The sequence below is a fragment of the Phoxinus phoxinus genome (genome assembly GCF_949152265.1).
Source record: "Phoxinus phoxinus genome assembly, chromosome: 16".
Lineage (NCBI taxonomy): Eukaryota > Metazoa > Chordata > Actinopteri > Cypriniformes > Leuciscidae > Phoxinus > Phoxinus phoxinus.
In genome coordinates, this window is record NC_136891.1 from 3,388,786 (window position 1) to 3,408,674 (window position 19,889).

Sequence of the window (19,889 nt, forward strand, 5' to 3'; positions counted from 1 at the left end):
ATTACCTGGAGAACAATGCAAATACCATGCTATGTAAACGCATAGCCATTTAGTACCAGCCCTCTCGAACCATGAATATAGCAGTTGTCAATTGTTATATAACATCATTAAGATATTAAATAATTATGATATAATTTAATTACACATATAGTTGTCACGTAATAGAAATATATATGTATATACTTCAAAGAACATCATTATTGTGGTGCATGTAAAGATATTCATAGAACTATTAATACCATAGTAGGTCCATGAATATTTTGACATGCACCACAATCCTGATGTTCTTTATATATATATATATATATATATATATATATATATATATATATATATATATATATATGAAGCTTTTTGTAATTATTTTGCCCTTTTTATTATTGCCCTCTCTTTTTTATAGGCCTATAGAATATTATCTAATATCTACACTGCCATATCTCTCTCTCTCTCTCGCAGAAAAATGTCAGTGTCACCTTACCCATAATGCACTCAGCTCCCATGTTGTATAATACTGATAGAGCAGGGCATAATTCATTCTTCTTCCTGCAGAAACTGACAGCTATTTCTGTACTATCCTGCATATTGCAAACTCCATCACCTTGGGAACAAGCGTTCAGTCGATCATCTGCAGTTCAAGCACATGGTGAATATTATCAGCGGTGCAGCCCATATTTAACTCACGGGTTTAGTGCCATAGCATATGCATGAGTAACTGTACCCAGATATAATCAACAGAATGAGATATGTTCATATTTACATGCTACTCCAATGCATGTCAAAAAATGTTGGTATTTTACAAAAATGGGTAACAACGATGCAAATTTGTGCAAATATCATTGCTCATGTTTTTTTTAAATAATTTGTAGGCCACATTTTTTTTTTTTTTTATCTGCTAAATGATTAAAGGGAAATGAGAGGGATAAAGCGTTATCACGCATGATTCTGCTGACCGGAGTTGAAAATCACAGCCAAGTTTGATAAGCGTCGTTACCAATTCACACATCATTAGCTGTAATCTCACCAACCAACACAAACCGTCCAAATGTTAAAACTGTTGGCAAAGGCGAGCATGCACTCAGATCACCTTCATATCTCTACAGCATCCTGCATCATTTTACTGAGGATTGTGGGTAAATCGATTGAGCTTTGAGTTGGTGCACCATTAAAAGATCCCACACGCAGTGATGTCATTCGCTGGCTCAAAACTACAGTTTTGATTATCGGTGGGCGAACACAACAATCTCACCCACCTGCTAAGAGATAGAAAACAAGACAAGTTACTGAGAAAGCGCTTTGTGCATTTTGAAAAAAAATAATAATAATCTTTCTCTAAACTAAATTCTATAAAGAAAACACTGTTGGTTTTAAATGCCATCAATTAAAGGTCAAGGTTGACGGATTATATATTACGGCGACTGTTGTGTGTAAATAAGCTCCTTACAAACAAGTAGATTATCGTTCATTGTGCCAGTAAATGTAAATGTGTTTGTCAATGTAAAATAGTGTAAGAATGCATGTGGCCAAAAGTGATGTCTGGTCTAGGAAAATTGACATCTTCACCCTTTATTCAAATGTTATTAAAAAGGTGTTAAAAATTTTGTAAGCATACTTTACATTTAAGAAGTGACCGTGGGAAAAGAGAGCTTTATTGGCAGACCTGAGGGACTTATAGCTGAATTAAAATAAATAAGATTAGAAATATAAGATGGGGCTTGTCCATTACGGGCTTTAAAAACAATCAGCAAAATTTTACTGGATTCTAAAAAAGACAGGAAGCTAATAAAGAGAAGCAAAAAGTGATATGATCACGTTTTTATTTTTATTTTTTTTGCACAAGTTAAGCACAGCCACAGTCTGCAAACATGCCAATAAAGATTGGGGAAGACCTAGATACAAAGAATTACAATAGTCCAGATATGTTGAGATAAATGCATGAATATCTTTTTCCAAGTCACTTCAGTTTTCTGTTAAACTGGAGGAAATTATTTGCTATCCAGCATTTAATATCCTCAAGACAGTCCATGAGAGGCTGCAGAGATTTTAATGGAAGGTACAGCTGAGAATCATCGGCATAGAAATGAAAAGAAATCTAATACTTCCTAATGATATTACTGAGCGGAAGCATGTCCAGATTTAAGAGTAATGGCCCCAAAATAGACCCTTGAGGAACCTCACAGGAGAGAGACAGATGATGAGAAAAAACTGGCCATTAGACACTGAGAACTTCCTAGATTTAAGATATGACCCAAACCAGAGACTAGTTATAAATAGTTATGTTTTTAATGTAATCTTCTCCCTTTAAATACTTTGGTCAGTTCAAGAATAATTTAAGCAATTGTATATTGTTTATTTTGTGTCTTTCCTTGTATTGTTTATCTGATCAGTAGCTATGGGATTTAGAAAGTAATTACAAGTAATCCAATACTTTAGAGAGAGTAGTACTACAGTATTCTAATTACACTGTTGAAAATTTAATTATCAAGCAAGTAATTAATCACTTTTTTAGAGTAACTTACCCAACATTGTGAGGAGATGAGTTTTACTGTTTGGTGTGACGTCCCTGTCCCTGTAGTACCAAACATATCTTTAGTTTAGCCCATACTATTTTCTATGTTCCCTTGTATTATTGACTTATTCACTTGTATTAGGCCTATTGCATTATTCACTTGTAGTATTTTTTGTTCTTTATCTGACACTTTAAAACGGCTAAACAAAAATCTGTATTTGACAATTATCGAACTAAATACAATAGAACAAAACAAAAAATTAGCATGAAACAGGATTCAGGAGATTCTATTACAACTCAAACCCAATGTGTTTGTCATTAGCATGCTTGCTAAGGCTTATGGCCTGTTCACACCAATGATGATAGCCTAACTAACTATAAAGAAAACGAGAAATACATCGTTTTAAAAATCCTTCTGAGTATTAAAGAATAGTAGCAGAGTTCACAACACATAAGCCACAGAGAAACGATATCGTTGAATAATTTCAGAACGATTTTTATCGAGCTGATGAACGCGCTTTAAATAAACAGAACGATAATATAGTTACCTTTCCAGTTATCGTTCTTGGTGTGAACGGCCGTAAGCTGTTAACATGATACATGAACATGATACAATGCATTCCGGGATTGTTGAGGAATCATGCAAAACTGTCTCAGAATTTGGTTAAAAGCTTTTAAACAGGTTTTGCGTTGGGAATTGATGCCTTATGGCGCTGAACAGAGCTTATGTCGCCATCTGCGGTCACTACCCCACCAGAGAGCCGATGCTGTGGATGAACGGGTGAACTCTCTCTGTGCTTCGGGAACACAACGGGCTGGTTGTACAGCTCAGCTGTCGGGTCCATTAAAGCCGCAGAGTCAGCATTATGGACGCTAAGAGGATTAGCTGATGGACATTTCTGCCGGTCTCTGTCACTTATCAGAATGAGAGGTGGAGCTGGAATCATGCTCTTTACCGAGGAATCTCACTCGTCTTTTCGAAATCTCTCCAACTCTTTCACAGAGAGGATTATTTACTCCGGGGGACATAAAACACGAGGATGGATGGACAATGTTCTGGCATACACACATGACGTCTATATATTTAAATATCTTTAAAGTAGGCTACAAAACCAATATGCAACAACAGTGAGGAGGTGCTGAGGTAGATTTGTCCGACTCTGCACTTTACTTCTGACGCAATCCACATCTACTATTAATCTCTTACAATGTGCAAATTACACATATATCCTACAAACATTCATGCACTTTTAGTTATAACTTAGCCCTGTAAAGCCTGACATTAAAAACAATAAGTCAATGCTACTATGCATGTATAGGCCTACTCTGTCAAGTGTTTAGTGTGTTTTAATTCATGTTTGTATTTCAGTCATTTTGTGTATTTCTCGTCCAATCCCTGTTTGATACTCACTGATTTGATTTGAGTTTTTGTTCAGGTGTGTCTTGCCAATTATCTCATTAGATCCTTGACCTCTTCAAGTGCTTAGGAAGATTAGAGTTCGTTTAATAAGTTTAACAAAAGTAGGGTTTTTTTTTTTTTGACAAATGTATCCTACATTTATTGAACCTTTTTAGTCAGAATATATACATATAAAATGTGCATGTCTTTTTTGAGTATTATATTTGAGACTTCAGGCTTCTATGGCTCATAGTATGATAAAATGAGAATATGCAGCTCATACTTAAACATTTACATTTTTATGGCCAAAAAGTAAGATAGCTTGTAATGTAGGCTAAATGAGATCTTTACAACAATATAGCAGACTACTTCCATAAAACACAAACATATCAGTTATCATCACTCTATATCTGCAAATAATATCTTAGTAAGATGATAAATGCTTAGATTTATGATCAAAGCTCTGTAGCTTTTATTATAGGGGGGAAAACAATGCAATGCAAGGCTTTAGTAATGTGCGTATTCAATACGACAGTAGGCTTTATGGGGTTAAAGAGCTTAAACACTTCTGCAGTATATAAGCGTATAGGTTATGCACACTCACAGCTGAAACTGAGAATCAGCACATCATTATCATTCTTGTTTTCAGCATTCAGTGCCATGGTCAAATTACCTTAAGATTTCAGCACAAGGAGCTTCATGGATTGAGATCACTGGGATGGTGCACAGCTGGAAGCATCTTCTCAGGCCTGATGATGGGTCTCACACACACACACACACACACCATCTGCGAGGAAGGTTCAACAGATGCCCGGCCAACTGTAACAAGTTGGAGCTTGGTGGATTTCGGGGAAATGCAACCTAAGGCTGTTTTTTTTTTTTATGATTCAAGCAAGAGAAACTCTACTAAACACAGATTTGGATCATCTTGCTTTTAGAGGATTCTGTGCTTTGCAAAGGGCACTAAGAAAAACAAAACTAAGTGCAGACCAAACGGAAATAAAAGCATAATCTTCTGTACCCAGAATAGCACACTATAAAGTCTGATACACTTTTAGTTATTCTGGCAAAATTAAAATGAAGAATTTTTTTTTTTTTACTTTTTACTATGTTACTATATTTAACTGAAACTAAAACCATAAAAAAAAGTTTTTTGCTTGACATAAATTAACTGAAATAAACTTTTTTTCTTATGTAAGCATTAAGAAAATTACAAAATAAACTGTTTGTTCTTTCTATATTAGGATATTGGCTGTTTATTAGTACTATTAGCACATATTAAAGTCTTATTCTGCATGACCATATTCTACCCAAAACCTAAACATAACTACCTTACTAACTATTAATAAGCAGTAATTAGGAGTTTGAGGCAAAATCTGTAGTTAATAGTGGTAATTGGACCCTAATTTAAAGTGTGACCGAATTTCCTAATTCAAATATAGTAGAAAGAGTGAAAAAAAAAAAAATGTTTTTGTATTAATAGTGTCTATTTTGCATAGATATGCAAATAAACTGTAAATATATCTAGGCCATAATGTTTGCTGTGTTGCAGATTTAGTGTTCAAACAGCTGACTCAGGATCAGCCGTGCTGGATATATTTATGACATCGCAGGAAGCTTTGACCCTGATCAGTTATTCAGGTCAAGGAGAGAGGGCATGATGTGGATCAGTCATGAGCTGAAAGACGATATGAAGGACAACAATGCAGTTAATATAAGGACGCAGAGTATATCAGTGTCATCTTTGTGTAGCGTGTTAGAAATAACTTATCCCAGCGCTAGACGTGGCGAGGTCAAGGGCTCGATTCCTATATGATATACATTCATCCACACACAGATGAAACGTAGAGCTCAGAGATTGTTCAGAAGGAAATACCAGCACGCTGCATAATGTGCGGTATACATTTCTTTCCATTGAATAATGGAGAGAAAGTAATTTCAAAATTACGTCAATGCATGTTTAAAGGATTTGTTCACCTCAAAATGAAAATGTCCTGATAATTTACTCACCCCGATGTAATCCAAGATGTCCATGTCTTTCTTTCTTCAGTCGAAAAGAAATGTAGGTTTTTGAGGAAAACATTCCAGGATTTTTCTACACAGAATGGATTTCAATGGCAACCATCTATCCCAATGATGTCCAGATGAACAAGATGTCCAGGACCTCTGGCAGAAAATTAGGCCCACAGAGGAGGCCCTCAAAAATCCTGAAATGTTTTCCTCAAAAAACTTAATTTCTTTTCCACTGAAGAAAGAAAGACATGGTCATCTTGGATGGCATTGGGATGAGTAAATTATCAGGAAATTCTAATTTTGAGGTGAACTAATCCATTAATTCGGTAAGTAGCATTTATTTTTTTATTTTTGTTCCAAGCTAAAGTTTTTTTTACTTTACATTTAATTTTTACAAATATAATGTCTGGTGTTATTTCTGGTTCATTCGTCAAATTGGAAATGGAAGGGAGAGCATTGCATTGTGGGATATACTGTAGTACCAATTATGTTCAAATGTACATTTTGGCAAACGTAGTAGATATTCCATGCAAACAGAAAATTAGCATAGTTTGCACAGCATACACACTGCATATGATAGTGTCCTATTCTGAACAAGCACAAGTGGCTTTAGATAAAAGCATCCAAATGAATAAAGGTAAACACACAAACCCACACTGACAACATTTCATTACGAAAACCGAAGTTTATCTGTGAACAAAATAAGGGTTTAGTAAAAAAGGCTTAACGTTTCTTTGCATCCAGCACTTCTGAACAAAAGTATAGTAGCGACGATTCTTCTACAGTCCAGACAGACGCTCTCATTCTGGGTCACTTCGAGAGAGAGAGAGCATCTGCCATTTAAACGTGCAGGGAAACAATAATAAAATATACACAAGTCAAAAGCTACAAAAGGAAATGACGCGTACGTCTGCCGCTGAATGAGAGCCGTTCAGCACTGAAGAGCTAAACTACAGCGTACTGCTGATACAACAGCTCACGGATCCTGTAGTAGTCATCACAATGGCAGCCTTCCAGACAGATGCGGCCCGCTTCCGTCTGAGAGAGAGAGAGAGAGAGAGAGAGAGAGAGAGAGAGAGAGAGAGAGAGAGAGAGAGAGAGAGAGAGAGAGAAGAGAAAAGAGAGAGAGAGAGAGAGAGAAGAGAAAAGAGAGAGAGAGAGAGAGAGAGAGAGAGAGAGAGAGAAGAGAAAAGAGAGAGAGAGAGAGAGAGAAGAGAAAAGAGAGAGAGAGAGAGAGAGAGAGAGAGAGAGAGAGAGAGAGAGAGAGAGAGAGAGAGAGAAGAGAAAAGAGAGAGAGAGAGAGAGAGAAGAGAAAAGAGAGAGAGAGAGAGAGAGAGAGAGAGAGAGAGAAGAGAAAAGAGAGAGAGAGAGAGAGAGAGAGAGAGAGAGAGATGTCTGTTTTAATATTTCTGAATTTATGATTTCATAAAAATTTGTAAAAATCGGTGGTAATCAAAAAAGGCATAAAACACAATTTAATGAACATTAAATAATGAACATTCTCAGGGATTCATAAAATATACTGCTTTATATTAGCACAAAGTAAATAAATATTAGCACAAGCCCATGAATACTGCATAGATACCATAGTATTACCATCTGATACCAATACTGCACTTCACTGTAAGAACTCAAATTAATTTCCATTTATGGATTTGGCAACGGGAGGTCAACGCCGGGGTCAGAGTTACAGCACGCAGGGAGGCGTTCATACAGAAACAGCTGAACGCTGGAGTCTCAAGATGATTTTACACAAAAAGGAAGCTAAGCGGTCACTTTTTGAGGTAGTTTCCTGATGTACTGTTCCAAAGACTTTAGATATACAAAGACGGTGCGTTCACATCTGCAGTTCGGTTCATTTGGTCTGAATGACTGGTACTTTGTAGCATTTTTCAGCCGTTTTGGTTCCTTTTCACACCACACTGATATTGCTCTGGTCCGAATCAGTTGAGTTGATGAAACGAACCAAAATGCAGTCACGTGACATCCACATCACTCACTGGCCAGATGTGTCTTGAACATATTTTCATAACTGCACTTCAATTGGTCAGATTTAACGTGCGGGGAAATTCCAACAGAACTCTTTGGAAGTAAACAATGAGGAGGAAAATCCGTCAGACAACACGCCGATTTTTACTATGGACACTTTTACGCTGCTTTTACTTACTTTTTACCATTCTAAAAGTGCAAACTGTCAACAAACATTAGTCCTTATCCCATAATGCACAGCGCAGGTTTAGTAAATTTTTCCTGCTATCTTCAGTTTTCGTCGGCTACGCGGGAACCACCGGAACTTCCTGTAAATGCTCTAAAAGTCCGAACCATACAGAAAATGCTTTCACACTAGAAACGAACTAAACCTTTGTTCAGTTTGACCCGGACCGAGACTACCGTAATTTCCGGACTATAAGTCGCATCGGTCAAAAAATGCGTCATGAAGAGGAAAAAAAAACATATATAAGTCGCACTGGACTATAAGTCGCATTTATTTAGAAATGTATTTCACTAAATCTGAGACCAGGAACAAACATTTAATCTGGAAAGGCAAGTTATTCAGCTCCACACTAGCACACAGAACAACAGGCTGAATAGGTGTCCGGTGTGTTAGTGTAACACATTAACAGTTATTCAGCTGCACATTAGCATAAAGAACATATACCTGGGAGGCTGAATAGACTAAACTAACATTAGCCAGCGAGTCCAACAAGTTACCGGTCAGCAAGTTCACCAAGCTCCCGATCTCATTCCTCAACACTGAATCCATTGAGTTCTTCCTCGGTGTCGCTTCTGAACCACTCCGCTAACTAGAGCGCCCTCTCACGGCTGTAGACGGTAATGTTTTCTCTTGGTTCATCTCAGTCAGTATGAATTAATTTTGATATATAAGTCGCACCTGACTATAAGTCGCAGGACCAGCCAAACTATGAAAAAAAGTGTGACTTATAGTCCAGAAAATACGGTACCTCTTTTCATCAGACCAAATTTCATCTGTTTGGTCCGGACCGTGGTCCTTAAAGGCCATGTTGCAGGTTAACCACCACTGTCGATTAATGGGTACTTAAATCACTCAAGATATGTATATAATTTTTAAAATGTCTCAAAAATGGTCTTAAATACCAGTTTTTTACGTTTTTGGTATTAACGTTTTTTTTCACGCAATTCGGTGATGACGTCATGTTGGGGAGAAGAGGAGGAAAGCTAGCCTGATGGCCGTCAAAGCCGATGAAATGCATGGTCCGAGGAGAATGAGTGGAGTGTTGGTGAAGTGTCCTGGTGAGTTGCTATCATTTAGCAACGCAGCAATGAGATAACGACACTTTTTTTTTTACTGTCATTGAATAGCACCGAGTGAAAAATAAACGCGTTTTCTTTATAGTGGCGGTGATGATCATGACGTTAGTTCAGATAAGTAACGGTAGCCTTTGTCATAGTACTGGTAAAGTTTGTCTTTGTCATCTATAAATAGAAGGCATCGTGCTAGCTATATGGGCGTTTCTAAGCGTTTCTCTTCCTCCGGTGAAAATGTTGTTGCAAACGTATCCGATTCCACTCACCCTCCTGACAGCGACCATGTTATTACACACCAGAACTCCTCCCACAAACTCCGCCTGGATCCCTTCACGCAGCAGAACCTGCTTAAAGTCCGACAGTCGAGGCTCGTTGATGAACACGGACTGATGACCTGGGACCTGTGAAGAACACGTGTTATTTCACATGTTACTACCCATGCGTACTCAATAAGTAAGGGATAATGTACATCCAGCTGGCTGTTATTGCAAAACCGTCTGGATGGACATTATCCTGCTTATTGCCACATAACATTTACATTTATCCAAAGCGACTTACATTGCATTTCAAAGTACACATTTACATTCTTATCAGTTCTTGCTTTCCCTGGGAATCGAACCCATGACCTTGGCGTAGCAAGCGCTAACGCTCTACAGTTTGAGCTACAGGCAAAATATGTTTAAATTAGTCTTGTTTTAAAGAAGATATTTGCCAGATTATTGTAGAAGTGAAATAAATTATGAAAGTGAAACAAAAAAAAGATTTATAAATGTGAGTTTATGAAAATGTACAATGTAAAAATATAATTATTTATATTTTATATAATATATATATATTACAAAATATATTTTACTCTAAAACTGCAAGAAAGTTAAAGTCAAAAATCTAAACAAGTTGTGTTCCAAATTTTAGGTTGATATCTCAAAAAAAAATTAGCTTTCAATAAGTTTTTATTTGGGCGCAGTACCAAACTTTTTCACTAGATGGACAGCCAAGCTTCCTACTGACCATATAAGGGCGCCTCCATTTTCATATATGTTTTTTTGAGTGATCTGAACCATAATTTTCATACAATTTATGAAGTAGACATCCTATTCAGAAGTAGAGTGGGTGGTTTGGCAGTATTTGATTTGAATTCAACCTCTAATAAACGCATAAGAAGAGCACATGTGCGTTATAGCTCGCAGTCGCATCACAAATCGAGAATCCATAATATCTTTCTTTATATTCAAAACATTTTCAGACCTTTTATTCTAATAAAATTTAATTGGTGCTATCTTTTGAACTCTTGGCATGAAAACAAACTGAGGTTTCTACACTTCTTTCATGATTTTTCATGTATAAAGGCCTAAACACGCCTAATGAATATGAAATATTCTTGTTGCAAATTGATAAATTACTCTCATTTATTTAAAAAGAAAACAGCCACCAAATAAAACCTGTGGGACGGTGACAGTCAAGGGGTTAAATATTTTCAGCTCATTAATAAACACAAAGCTTCTACAGAGAAAAACAGTTTCGAGCAAGCAGCTTTGAGCCCAGAAGAATGAACAACTTCAAACAAGGCAGGCATTAAAGGGATAATGTACAGTCATAACACTTGTGTTCATATAACACAGCTTTACACCACACACTCCAAATAATGACAGGGACATGAAATGCTGATCTAAGAAGAAACTGTTTTAACTATTTTATAAATCCATTACTTTAAAAATATTACCGTAGCCCTACTAATACGGTCCAGTTATATATTACAGTAAATACAGTCAATAACACAGAGGTGAAAGATCATGGCACCAGACGCTTCAAAATCAAACGAGTGAGAGCACGTCTATCCGCATTATGATTCGAGAGATATGAAAGCAGAGCCGGCCTTGAATACCCGGATGAGCATCATTCATTATTGGGCAATAACTGACCTTGTAATGTCACACCTGACCAATCAGAATCAAGCATTTCAGAGAGCCATGTAATATAACACCTTATGTGTTCACCTCAGAGCCTGTGGAGTGTTTGATGAGATGTTTCATCCTGCTTCTTCAGTCAGCAGATCTATTTTAAACTCTTTTCTCTGATGTCTGATGAATTGTAGCGTACACAGTTTTTTTTAACCTTCATCATGAGCTCAGTTTATCCCAGTTTATATTGTAACTCACTCTCTTTGTTCCACTTAGGGCTGCAGGACTCCTCAACATAAACCCGAAATTGCAGTATGGCAGAGCTAGAATCAAATCGCAAAGGTTACAATTGACCGTTCGCTAAGCCACGCCCCCCAAAAAACGCCACTGGCCAATCGTGGCTTTACTGGCTTAGCAACCGTAACTAGGCGCGGAGGTCTGGCAAGCTTTCGATCGAGGGAAACATGCCGAAGCAATTTTTATCAGGATTTCTTTTTATTTTACAGTGAAATACTACAATAGTAATATTTATTTTTCTGTTTTTATTTTGAAATTGTTATATTTTTGTTAAGTAGTAGTAATAATAACAATTATTATTAGTTCATAATCATTAATTTAAATGTAATATTAATTACCGGTAATATAATTATTATTATTTTATAGCGACATTGATTAATAAAAATCACAAAAGTTTGTAAATCACAATAAATTCAATATTAAATTGCATCGTTTTTTATTTTACAGTGAAATGCTACAATATTAATACATCTTTTTATATTGTAATTGTGCAGCTGTAATGTAAAATAAAATTAATATTATAATACTTTTACACTTCTACAGTGAAATATTAACAATAGCAATATTTATTTTGCTTTTATTTAGTAATTTTATATATTTGTTTGGTAATTATAATAATTATTTGCCAAATTGTGCAGCCCTAAAACAAGTAAAGCAAACCTAGAATTTTCTTAATTTCAATATTAAATCGCAATCACAACTTATCAAAGAAAAAAATATAGATATTTGTAGGGTATATTTTATTTTTTATAGACCTATATTTATATTTTATATTATATTTTTTAAATATAAAAATATATATATATTTGGGCTGCACGATTATTATATTATTGTTTGGGCTGCAAATCGTGCAGTCTTAGTTCAACCTCATTTATTTCCCCTATTTTCTCTCATTTTCTCTAACAAACAAGCTGTAAATCACATGATTTCCACGCTAAACTTCTCCTTATGTAGTAATTGATCTCCCTCACCTCATGAGAAGGCAGCGGCTCCAGCGTGGGGATGACGTCGCTCTCCTCTGAGATTTCCCGGTCATCCTCTCCAAACAGAGTCTTCATGGCCCGCTGGGTAGCAGTGACGCTGGGCTCAGTCGAGAGGTCCGGTGTGACGTCCATGGCCGGTTCTCCATCCTCCGTTTCCTCTTTCGCGTCTCCCATCTCTGCGATGACACCCGTGTCCACTTTTTCCACCCGCATGTCCAGAACGCCGTCGATCCAGGCCAGCTCTGTGTCTTTAGCTCTACAGAACTGCAGTGAGCTGACCAGAGAGTCCTTCAGTCTGACCTACAGCAACATTTAAAGATGCATCAGTCTCACAAGATTTCAGAAGACTGGACACTTTGTGGTTAAAAATTTGAGTGATATGTGATCCTGGATCATAAAACCAGTCATAAGTTGCACGGGTATTTTTGTGGCAATAGCTAACAATACATTGTATGGGTCAAAATTATTGATTTTCCTTTTATGCCCAAAATCATTAGGATATTAAGTAAAGATCATGTTCCATGAAGATATTTGTTTAAATATATAAAACATATATTTTTTGTGAGTGGATGCAGCAAAAGCGCGAACATGATCAACTTTTAAGGCGATTTTCTCAATGTAAATTTTTTTTCACCCTCAGATTTTTCCCAGAAAGCTTATTTATTCAGCTTTTAGATGATGTTGAAATCTCAATTTTAAAAAAATTACCCTTGTGACTGGTTTTGTGGTCCAGGGTCACATATCTAAAGGGAATTATATAATGAAAAACAAGACTTTTTTTCTCTTTTGAAACATTCACAACTCAAAGCTCCCAGAGCATTTGATGAATACATCTTAATATTTTTATATTGAGCAATAAAATTGAGTTTAGCATGATGTCACACTGCAAGACATTCCCCAAATATATTTTATTGTAAATATCGAATATCTAAATAACCTCATATATTAAATGAGAGTAAATTGAATATTTATATTTTTTTAAAGTTAACTTGTTACACCATTTTAAAATTTGTAAAAAAAATAAAATAAAAAAGTGAATTAGAAAGGTGCTTAGAAGAATTAAAACAATAGTATTAGGAATAAAATACAATGTGAAAAGTGGTTTAAAATAATCCAAACATGTTTTCATAATGTTTTCCACTAAATAAAGAAGACATCTAACGTTTAACACTCAGGTTGTGTTCGGGTCATTTTGAATGGAGAGGATTTTGTTTTTCCCAAAAATGCAAGTTAACGTTATCGCATTGGACTAAAATTTAAAACTAAGAATTTAAACAGACTTTTTGTGATAACCTCGATCAGAATCGAGTATTCACCCAGACCATGGTATAACACCAAATATTGGATTCAATCTTTCTCTCATCTTGTTATCTTTCAATTAGCACAGATTTTGTATGTATTTTAGAAACGGACTGATCGTAGGCCTCATTAATCGGAGCTTATACTGGTAAAAAATGAGCATCCATTGAAAACGAATGGGGGATATTGAAAATAAGAGAAAGATTAAGTGTTCATGTTCATCATGTCCATTGTCCCTTTTAAAAATAAAGACCTCGGACCGGTGCGTGTGTGCCGTGGATACATGCACACTCGCACTACCGTACACACACAAATTGACAAAATATAGCATAACGAGAGATTTATAAGCCATTTCGGTAACACTTCAATTTACAGTGTCCTTGTTACATATGTTACATGTACTTACCATAGTAATAACAGTAAATTATGCATAATTACATGTAACTAACCCTCAAACAAATCTTAATCCTACCCTAACCCTATAGTAAGTACATGTAGTTGCTTAATATTACTCAGTACTTAAATATATATTTACACTGTAACAATGACACCTTAAAATAAAGTGTAACCGCCATTTCTTTTGTAGGCCGGACATTTTGGACTGGGAACACCACAAGTGTGACTTTTTTTTGTTTTGTTTTCCAATTTATATATAAATATAGAAAAAATACATATTTTGAAGCTTAAAAACATACAGAGAGAAGTGTTACCTGGTAAATGTGGGTCTCGCTGGTGGCGTCCACCGTCTCCTGCAGTTTCGGCATGTAAACTTTCATTTCTTTCCCGCTGAAGGCCTTGCAGGACTCGGCCAGGTCCTGACTGGCATCAAGCGGGCCGTGAACGATGACTAGCTGTCTGGGTTTCATCTGGTTTATGATCTTCTTAATGGAGTCCCCGTCAGAACGGCCCTCATAATCGATGTACGAGACTCGAGCTCTGAGACACAACAGATGAAGGAATGAGTCTCAATGCTGCATATCTGGGTCATTCTACCAGAAGTATGACCAAGCCATACAATATTCATGAAAAAAATAAAAAAATGATCACCACAACACATACAAAGATGAATTTGACTAATTACAGTAAAATTAAATTTATAGAATAAATAAATAAATTCTCTTTTTTATACTCAAAGATGCAGTTCAGACAATGTACCCACAATTAAACTTGACATTTTTACCAAAATATCAGTTACAGATTACTCTTATTTTAATAATTTCTAACACAAAACAAACATTTATCATGGAAAATAGTAAATGTTAGCAGATATTTAATATTATTCAACTAATTCTATTTTAATAATCTAAAAGCATGTCTAATAAATTTAAATCATAAAACTTTAACAACTTATATATATATATATATTTTTACAATTATATGACCATGTGTTGTCTGTTTTAATTTTCAGAATTTACGATTTAATAAAAATATAAATAAAAAATGGTGGTAATCAAAAAAGGCATAAAAGCAAATTACAATTTAGCCAAATTAAAATGTAACAATTCTTTTTATTTATTCAACAGAGATTCAGTGTTAAAATTAAAACATGGAAGAAAATAGTGTGATAATGCCTTTAAATTGTGACAAAAATGTAGCCCATTTCTATTGTACAGAGGAATGTACTTCTTAAAATAATAATAATTGTAATGCAAATATTTAAATGTTATTTTTAAAGTTAAACTGAACTCTTATTTTGACGGGTTGTCGTGAACTCCTTTGAGTTTCTCTATGTATATGACCATAGTTTTTATCAAATGAAATCATGTCCTCATTTAGTGAGAAAACCAAGAGAGTCACACGTGCTTGAGTCTGTGAGGTAATGATTTTTTTTTATTTTTTTTTTTTAATAACTAAGCTTTGGAATTGGATTAATAATTTGAAAATGCTGTAAGTGTACTTCCATTACATTAAACTCAATATTTTCTCAGCTGATTATGGAGTCTGAACTCAAATGATGTACCAGTTCAGCTGTGCAAATAAACATGTAAGCCACAGAAGAGAAATTCATTAGAGATGGATGAAGGCTTATTAGGCGTGTTATTAAGGACTCGAAATAATTATTCTATTGTTAAAACTGACAGCAGCGTAATGGCAAACACTGACATTTGGGTATACGAGTGTTTGCAGGAAACATGGGTATTTTTTAACTGACTGTAGGATACTCTATGATATTATCTCAGCAGAAGCCTGACATTTTTACTCTGATTTGTGACAATCTAACATGCTGGAGGTAGAGCGACCCCTGCAGGCCACAATCAAGCATGACACATCCTGAACACTGCAGAGGTTTTAAAAAATACATCGAATAAATCCTGAACACTGCCGTAGCAACTCATTTGCTAATATTCATTCAAGTATGAAAGGATTTTTTTCACTCATCTATCATAATCCGTCATTTCACGATGGTCTTGATGTCATGATGTCAAGTCCTCACCTGATCTCCAGTGTTTGTGTAGTACTGGTGCATTTGGTGGGGACGTCGGACAGGTCTTGCTCCATGGGCTCGTCTCCGTTAATCAGTCCAGACTCCAGTTTGCTCTTCTCCTCTTCAGTGGCCTGGAGTTCAGGAACCAGAAAGTCCTCTGGCCTGAGGGTCAGGGGTCAAAGGTCATTCACCAGAAAGTACAGAACATTACACAATAAACAGAAATGAAAGCATTTTGAAAAAAAAAACAACAACAACGATACAATCTCAGGGATTCATAAAATATACTGCTTTTTATTAAATTTAGAGAGAGAGAGAGAGAGAGAGAGAGAGAGAGAGAGAATGTAAATTTTTCTGGATTTATGATTTAATAAAAATGTATAAAAATCGGTGGTAATCAAAAAAAGGCATAAAACATGACCAATTTAATGAACATATTAAATAATCGTAAAATTTACTGCTTTTGATTAGCTTATAGAGTAAATAAATATTAGCACAAGACCATGAATACTGCATAAATACCATAGTATTACCATCTGATACCATTACTGCACTTCACTGTAAGAACTCAAATTACTTTCCATTTATGGATTTGGCAGATGCTTTTATCCAAAGCTACAACGTTTTATAATTTGTCTTGCTCACCTGATGATTTCTCCGTACTCATCCCACTTGATTCGCTCCTCGTGTGTTGGGAACATGGGGTAGGACTTCTTGGCCTGTTTGAAGAAGCTGCCCTTCCTCCCGCCCTCGCCCTTCATCATCAGGTCGTGATGTTTGGTCTTCACCACCACCGGCTGCTCCAGATCGTCCTCCATATCGCTCTCATCGCTCGAGTCCAAGTCCACCCTGACCAGGAACACAGATTGCTGTTACTGAACCTCAAACGTAAAGCCGTGAATCAGATCGTGAACTTGTGATATGGCTGAATGGGATTATTAAACCACAAATGGCTGAGATTACCATCGACGAGGCGTAAAAGTGAAGAAACGACACAGAGAAGTAACATGCTCATGAACTGTGCTTTTCTCAGCACGGTTAGGTTAAAACCAACCTGAATGTATAAATGAAACTGTATATTTTAGGTTTATCCCCCATTTTTAATGACCTTTTTGAATTCAGTAGTTAATTTAAAGGGGTGGTATAATGCCCTTTTCACAAGATGTAAAATAAGTCTCTGATGTCCCCAGAGTGTGTGTGAAGTTTTAGCTCAAAATACCCCAAACTTATTTTTATATAACATGTTAAATTTGTACATTTTTGAGGTTGAGCAAAAACCATAGACTGTAAAAAAATATGGACGTAGTGTCCGTGACGTCACCCGTAGGTTTCTGAAGAGCATTTTTGAAGCCTAAAGTGGGCGGAGCCGGCCGTCGCCATCTTGGCCTCGCGTCACCGCTCGTCACTCCCGGATAACAGAATATGGGCAAAGAGGCGGAGCTTTTGAGCCTGGCTATCTGAAACCACGCCCACCTAGCGCGACGTTATGGAGTTAGCAGGCTTGGGAGCTAATGCTATATGCTACTCACAGTACCAAGTCTGCGACTGCACACGGGCTCGTGCTAAAGTGACACTGACAGTTGATGATTAAAATCTGAATGGCAATTAAAAGGTCCTGTTTTTGCCCTTCGAAATATTGTAATAGTTAAAAGACATAGCTACAAGTGAGACTGTGTATCGCGATTCTGTGCAGCTAAGTTATTCTGCTTGTTGAAAATGTATTATGCAGTAACTTTACAATATTACTCCGAGAGTGTGTGTGTGACCGTGATTATGTGCATGTCAGTCACTCTTTATTACAGTCTATGGTCCGTCAGCGCGGCATCGCTCGTCAAGTTCGTAGAGAGCTTGATTATTCAGTCCATTTTAAATTCTGATTTTGGCCGCATCTCAATTCTCAAATGGGTCAAAACATAGATATATTACCTGTGAAGTTCAAGTAAATGCGCTAGAAATACGCGCTCATTCAAGGATGTGCATTTATTGCATGAACGGAGAAACACACCTGCAGGATTTCATCTGACGGAACATAAGCATGTTATAATCTGTCCAGAGCAACGGCACCGCAGAACGAGTGTAGCCTTTAAATCTATAGACGTTTTTAAATCTGAAAACTCCAAAAAGCAACGAAATTGTCAGACATCACATCCATTAGTGCATGTTCACCGAGGAGAACGACTGGAATACAGCGCTGGCTGTTCTCTCGAACGACACTCGACGAAAAACGGCGGAATCTAAAGCCGTGGGCGAGGTAATGGGTGTATTAAATTATATGAAATAATCCAGAATAAAAGCACAAACACGGCAGAGATGGCAAATTCAGCAGCTGGAATTTGCTGAGGTGAAGTGACGGCTAACCGGCTAGCATTTACATCAGCGGGACTCCACCTGTCGCTCAAAAGTGGACACACCCTTAATTTTGCAGAACTTTAAATATCAATCAACTAAACGGGTGAGTTATAAAAAAATGCACCCCCCTCACAGTTGTTATGAAGGGCAAAGTTAGCTTTATAGACCAAAGCCACAGAGAGAACCAGGCTGTAAACATGTTTTTTTCTGCTGTAAAGTTGGGCATTTTAACACGGGGGAGATACAGATTTGACTCCCTTCTGCAGCCAGCCTCAAGCGGCCAGTCGATGAATTGCCGTTTAATTCACTTCCGTGTTGGTTTCAAGAGAGAGACAGGGAGGTTGCCGCTTGGCAAAAACGCACCGTTTTGTGTCTGTCCCTTTAAATGCAAATGAGCTGCTGCTCCCGGCACAAGGGGCGGAGCTTCATCAGCTTGCACTCACACACACATGCACTGAAAAGTTCAACAACTTTTAGCCTTTTATGTTTAAACCGGAGTCAGACAATGATGGAGAGACTCAAGAAGAAGTGACAACATGTAGACAACATTTCTGAATGGTTACTTGATGAATTTATGAAGCTTATGTGTAGTTATCTTCTAGTCATTGATTAGCATATTCTGTCTTGATAATCTATAAATCGTGTTCAGGGGGCGGGGTTTATGTAAATTCTAGGATTGGTGGTGTCACTAACCCGGGAGGAATGTCGTGTAGTTCCTATCAGCCGTTTGTTGTAGTCCTTTCTAAAAACTATTTCTTTAAAAGCAAATATCTCCCTTTGCTTTGAACTTTGAGCGTTGTAACTTTGCAGATGTTGTTTATGATCAAACTGCAACATTACACACTAACTAAAGTTAGAAAAGTGAAATCATAATCAACCACCCCTTTAAATAGTTGCGTGATTTTTTTAAACGCAGAATTATTCCGTATAGTCTCTTAATTAATGTGGGGTCACAACTGACTGTATAATTACTAGTTTTAGACAAAGTATAGCATATTGCATGACATTATTAGGACATTTCAACTTTATATTACAACAGTATAATAAAACCGTAATAGACATATGAATAATAATAACATTATTAATTAAATAAAACAATAATAGTTGTAGATATGAATAAATTGTTGTTTATATAATAAAAAATATTGTGTACTGTGATATTTTATTAATATGAATATATTACATATGTAACAATTCACGATTGTAATCATGTAAATAAAAAACAAAGGTCAATGTACACTACCATTCATAAGTTTGATGTCAGTACGGTTTTCTTTTAATTATTCAGAGCAAGGATGCAATAAATTGATTATAAATGACAGTAAAGACAGTTTAAAAATATTTCTCTTTGAAATAAATGCTGTTCTTTTGAACTTTCTATTCATCAAAGAATCTTAAAAAGACAAAATGTATCAGTTTCCACAAAAATATG

General features: G+C 36.2%; 1 protein-coding gene and 1 long non-coding RNA gene across 2 annotated transcripts in view; both read right to left on the reverse strand.

Annotated features, from left to right (window-relative positions):
• Positions 1 to 373: 373 nt before the first annotated feature.
• Positions 374 to 2,570, reverse strand: LOC306983773. Its single transcript, XR_013794433.1, has 3 exons — positions 2,517 to 2,570; positions 1,085 to 1,253; positions 374 to 625 (listed from the first exon to the last, which is right to left on the reverse strand). It is a non-coding gene; the product is annotated as an uncharacterized lncRNA (long non-coding RNA).
• Positions 2,571 to 6,583: 4,013 nt separating this feature from the next.
• cpsf2 (cleavage and polyadenylation specific factor 2) overlaps positions 6,584 to 19,889 on the reverse strand; it is a 30,556-nt gene continuing 17,250 nt past the window's right edge. Inside the window, exons 10-15 of the mRNA XM_079584811.1 lie at positions 16,754 to 16,957; positions 16,118 to 16,270; positions 14,394 to 14,619; positions 12,373 to 12,684; positions 9,473 to 9,607; positions 6,584 to 6,956 (exon numbers count right to left, since the gene is read on the reverse strand). Of these exons, the coding sequence (XP_079440937.1) occupies positions 6,864 to 6,956; positions 9,473 to 9,607; positions 12,373 to 12,684; positions 14,394 to 14,619; positions 16,118 to 16,270; positions 16,754 to 16,957 (1,123 nt within the window). The 3' untranslated portion in view covers positions 6,584 to 6,863. The remainder of the gene's footprint in view (positions 6,957 to 9,472; positions 9,608 to 12,372; positions 12,685 to 14,393; positions 14,620 to 16,117; positions 16,271 to 16,753; positions 16,958 to 19,889) is intronic.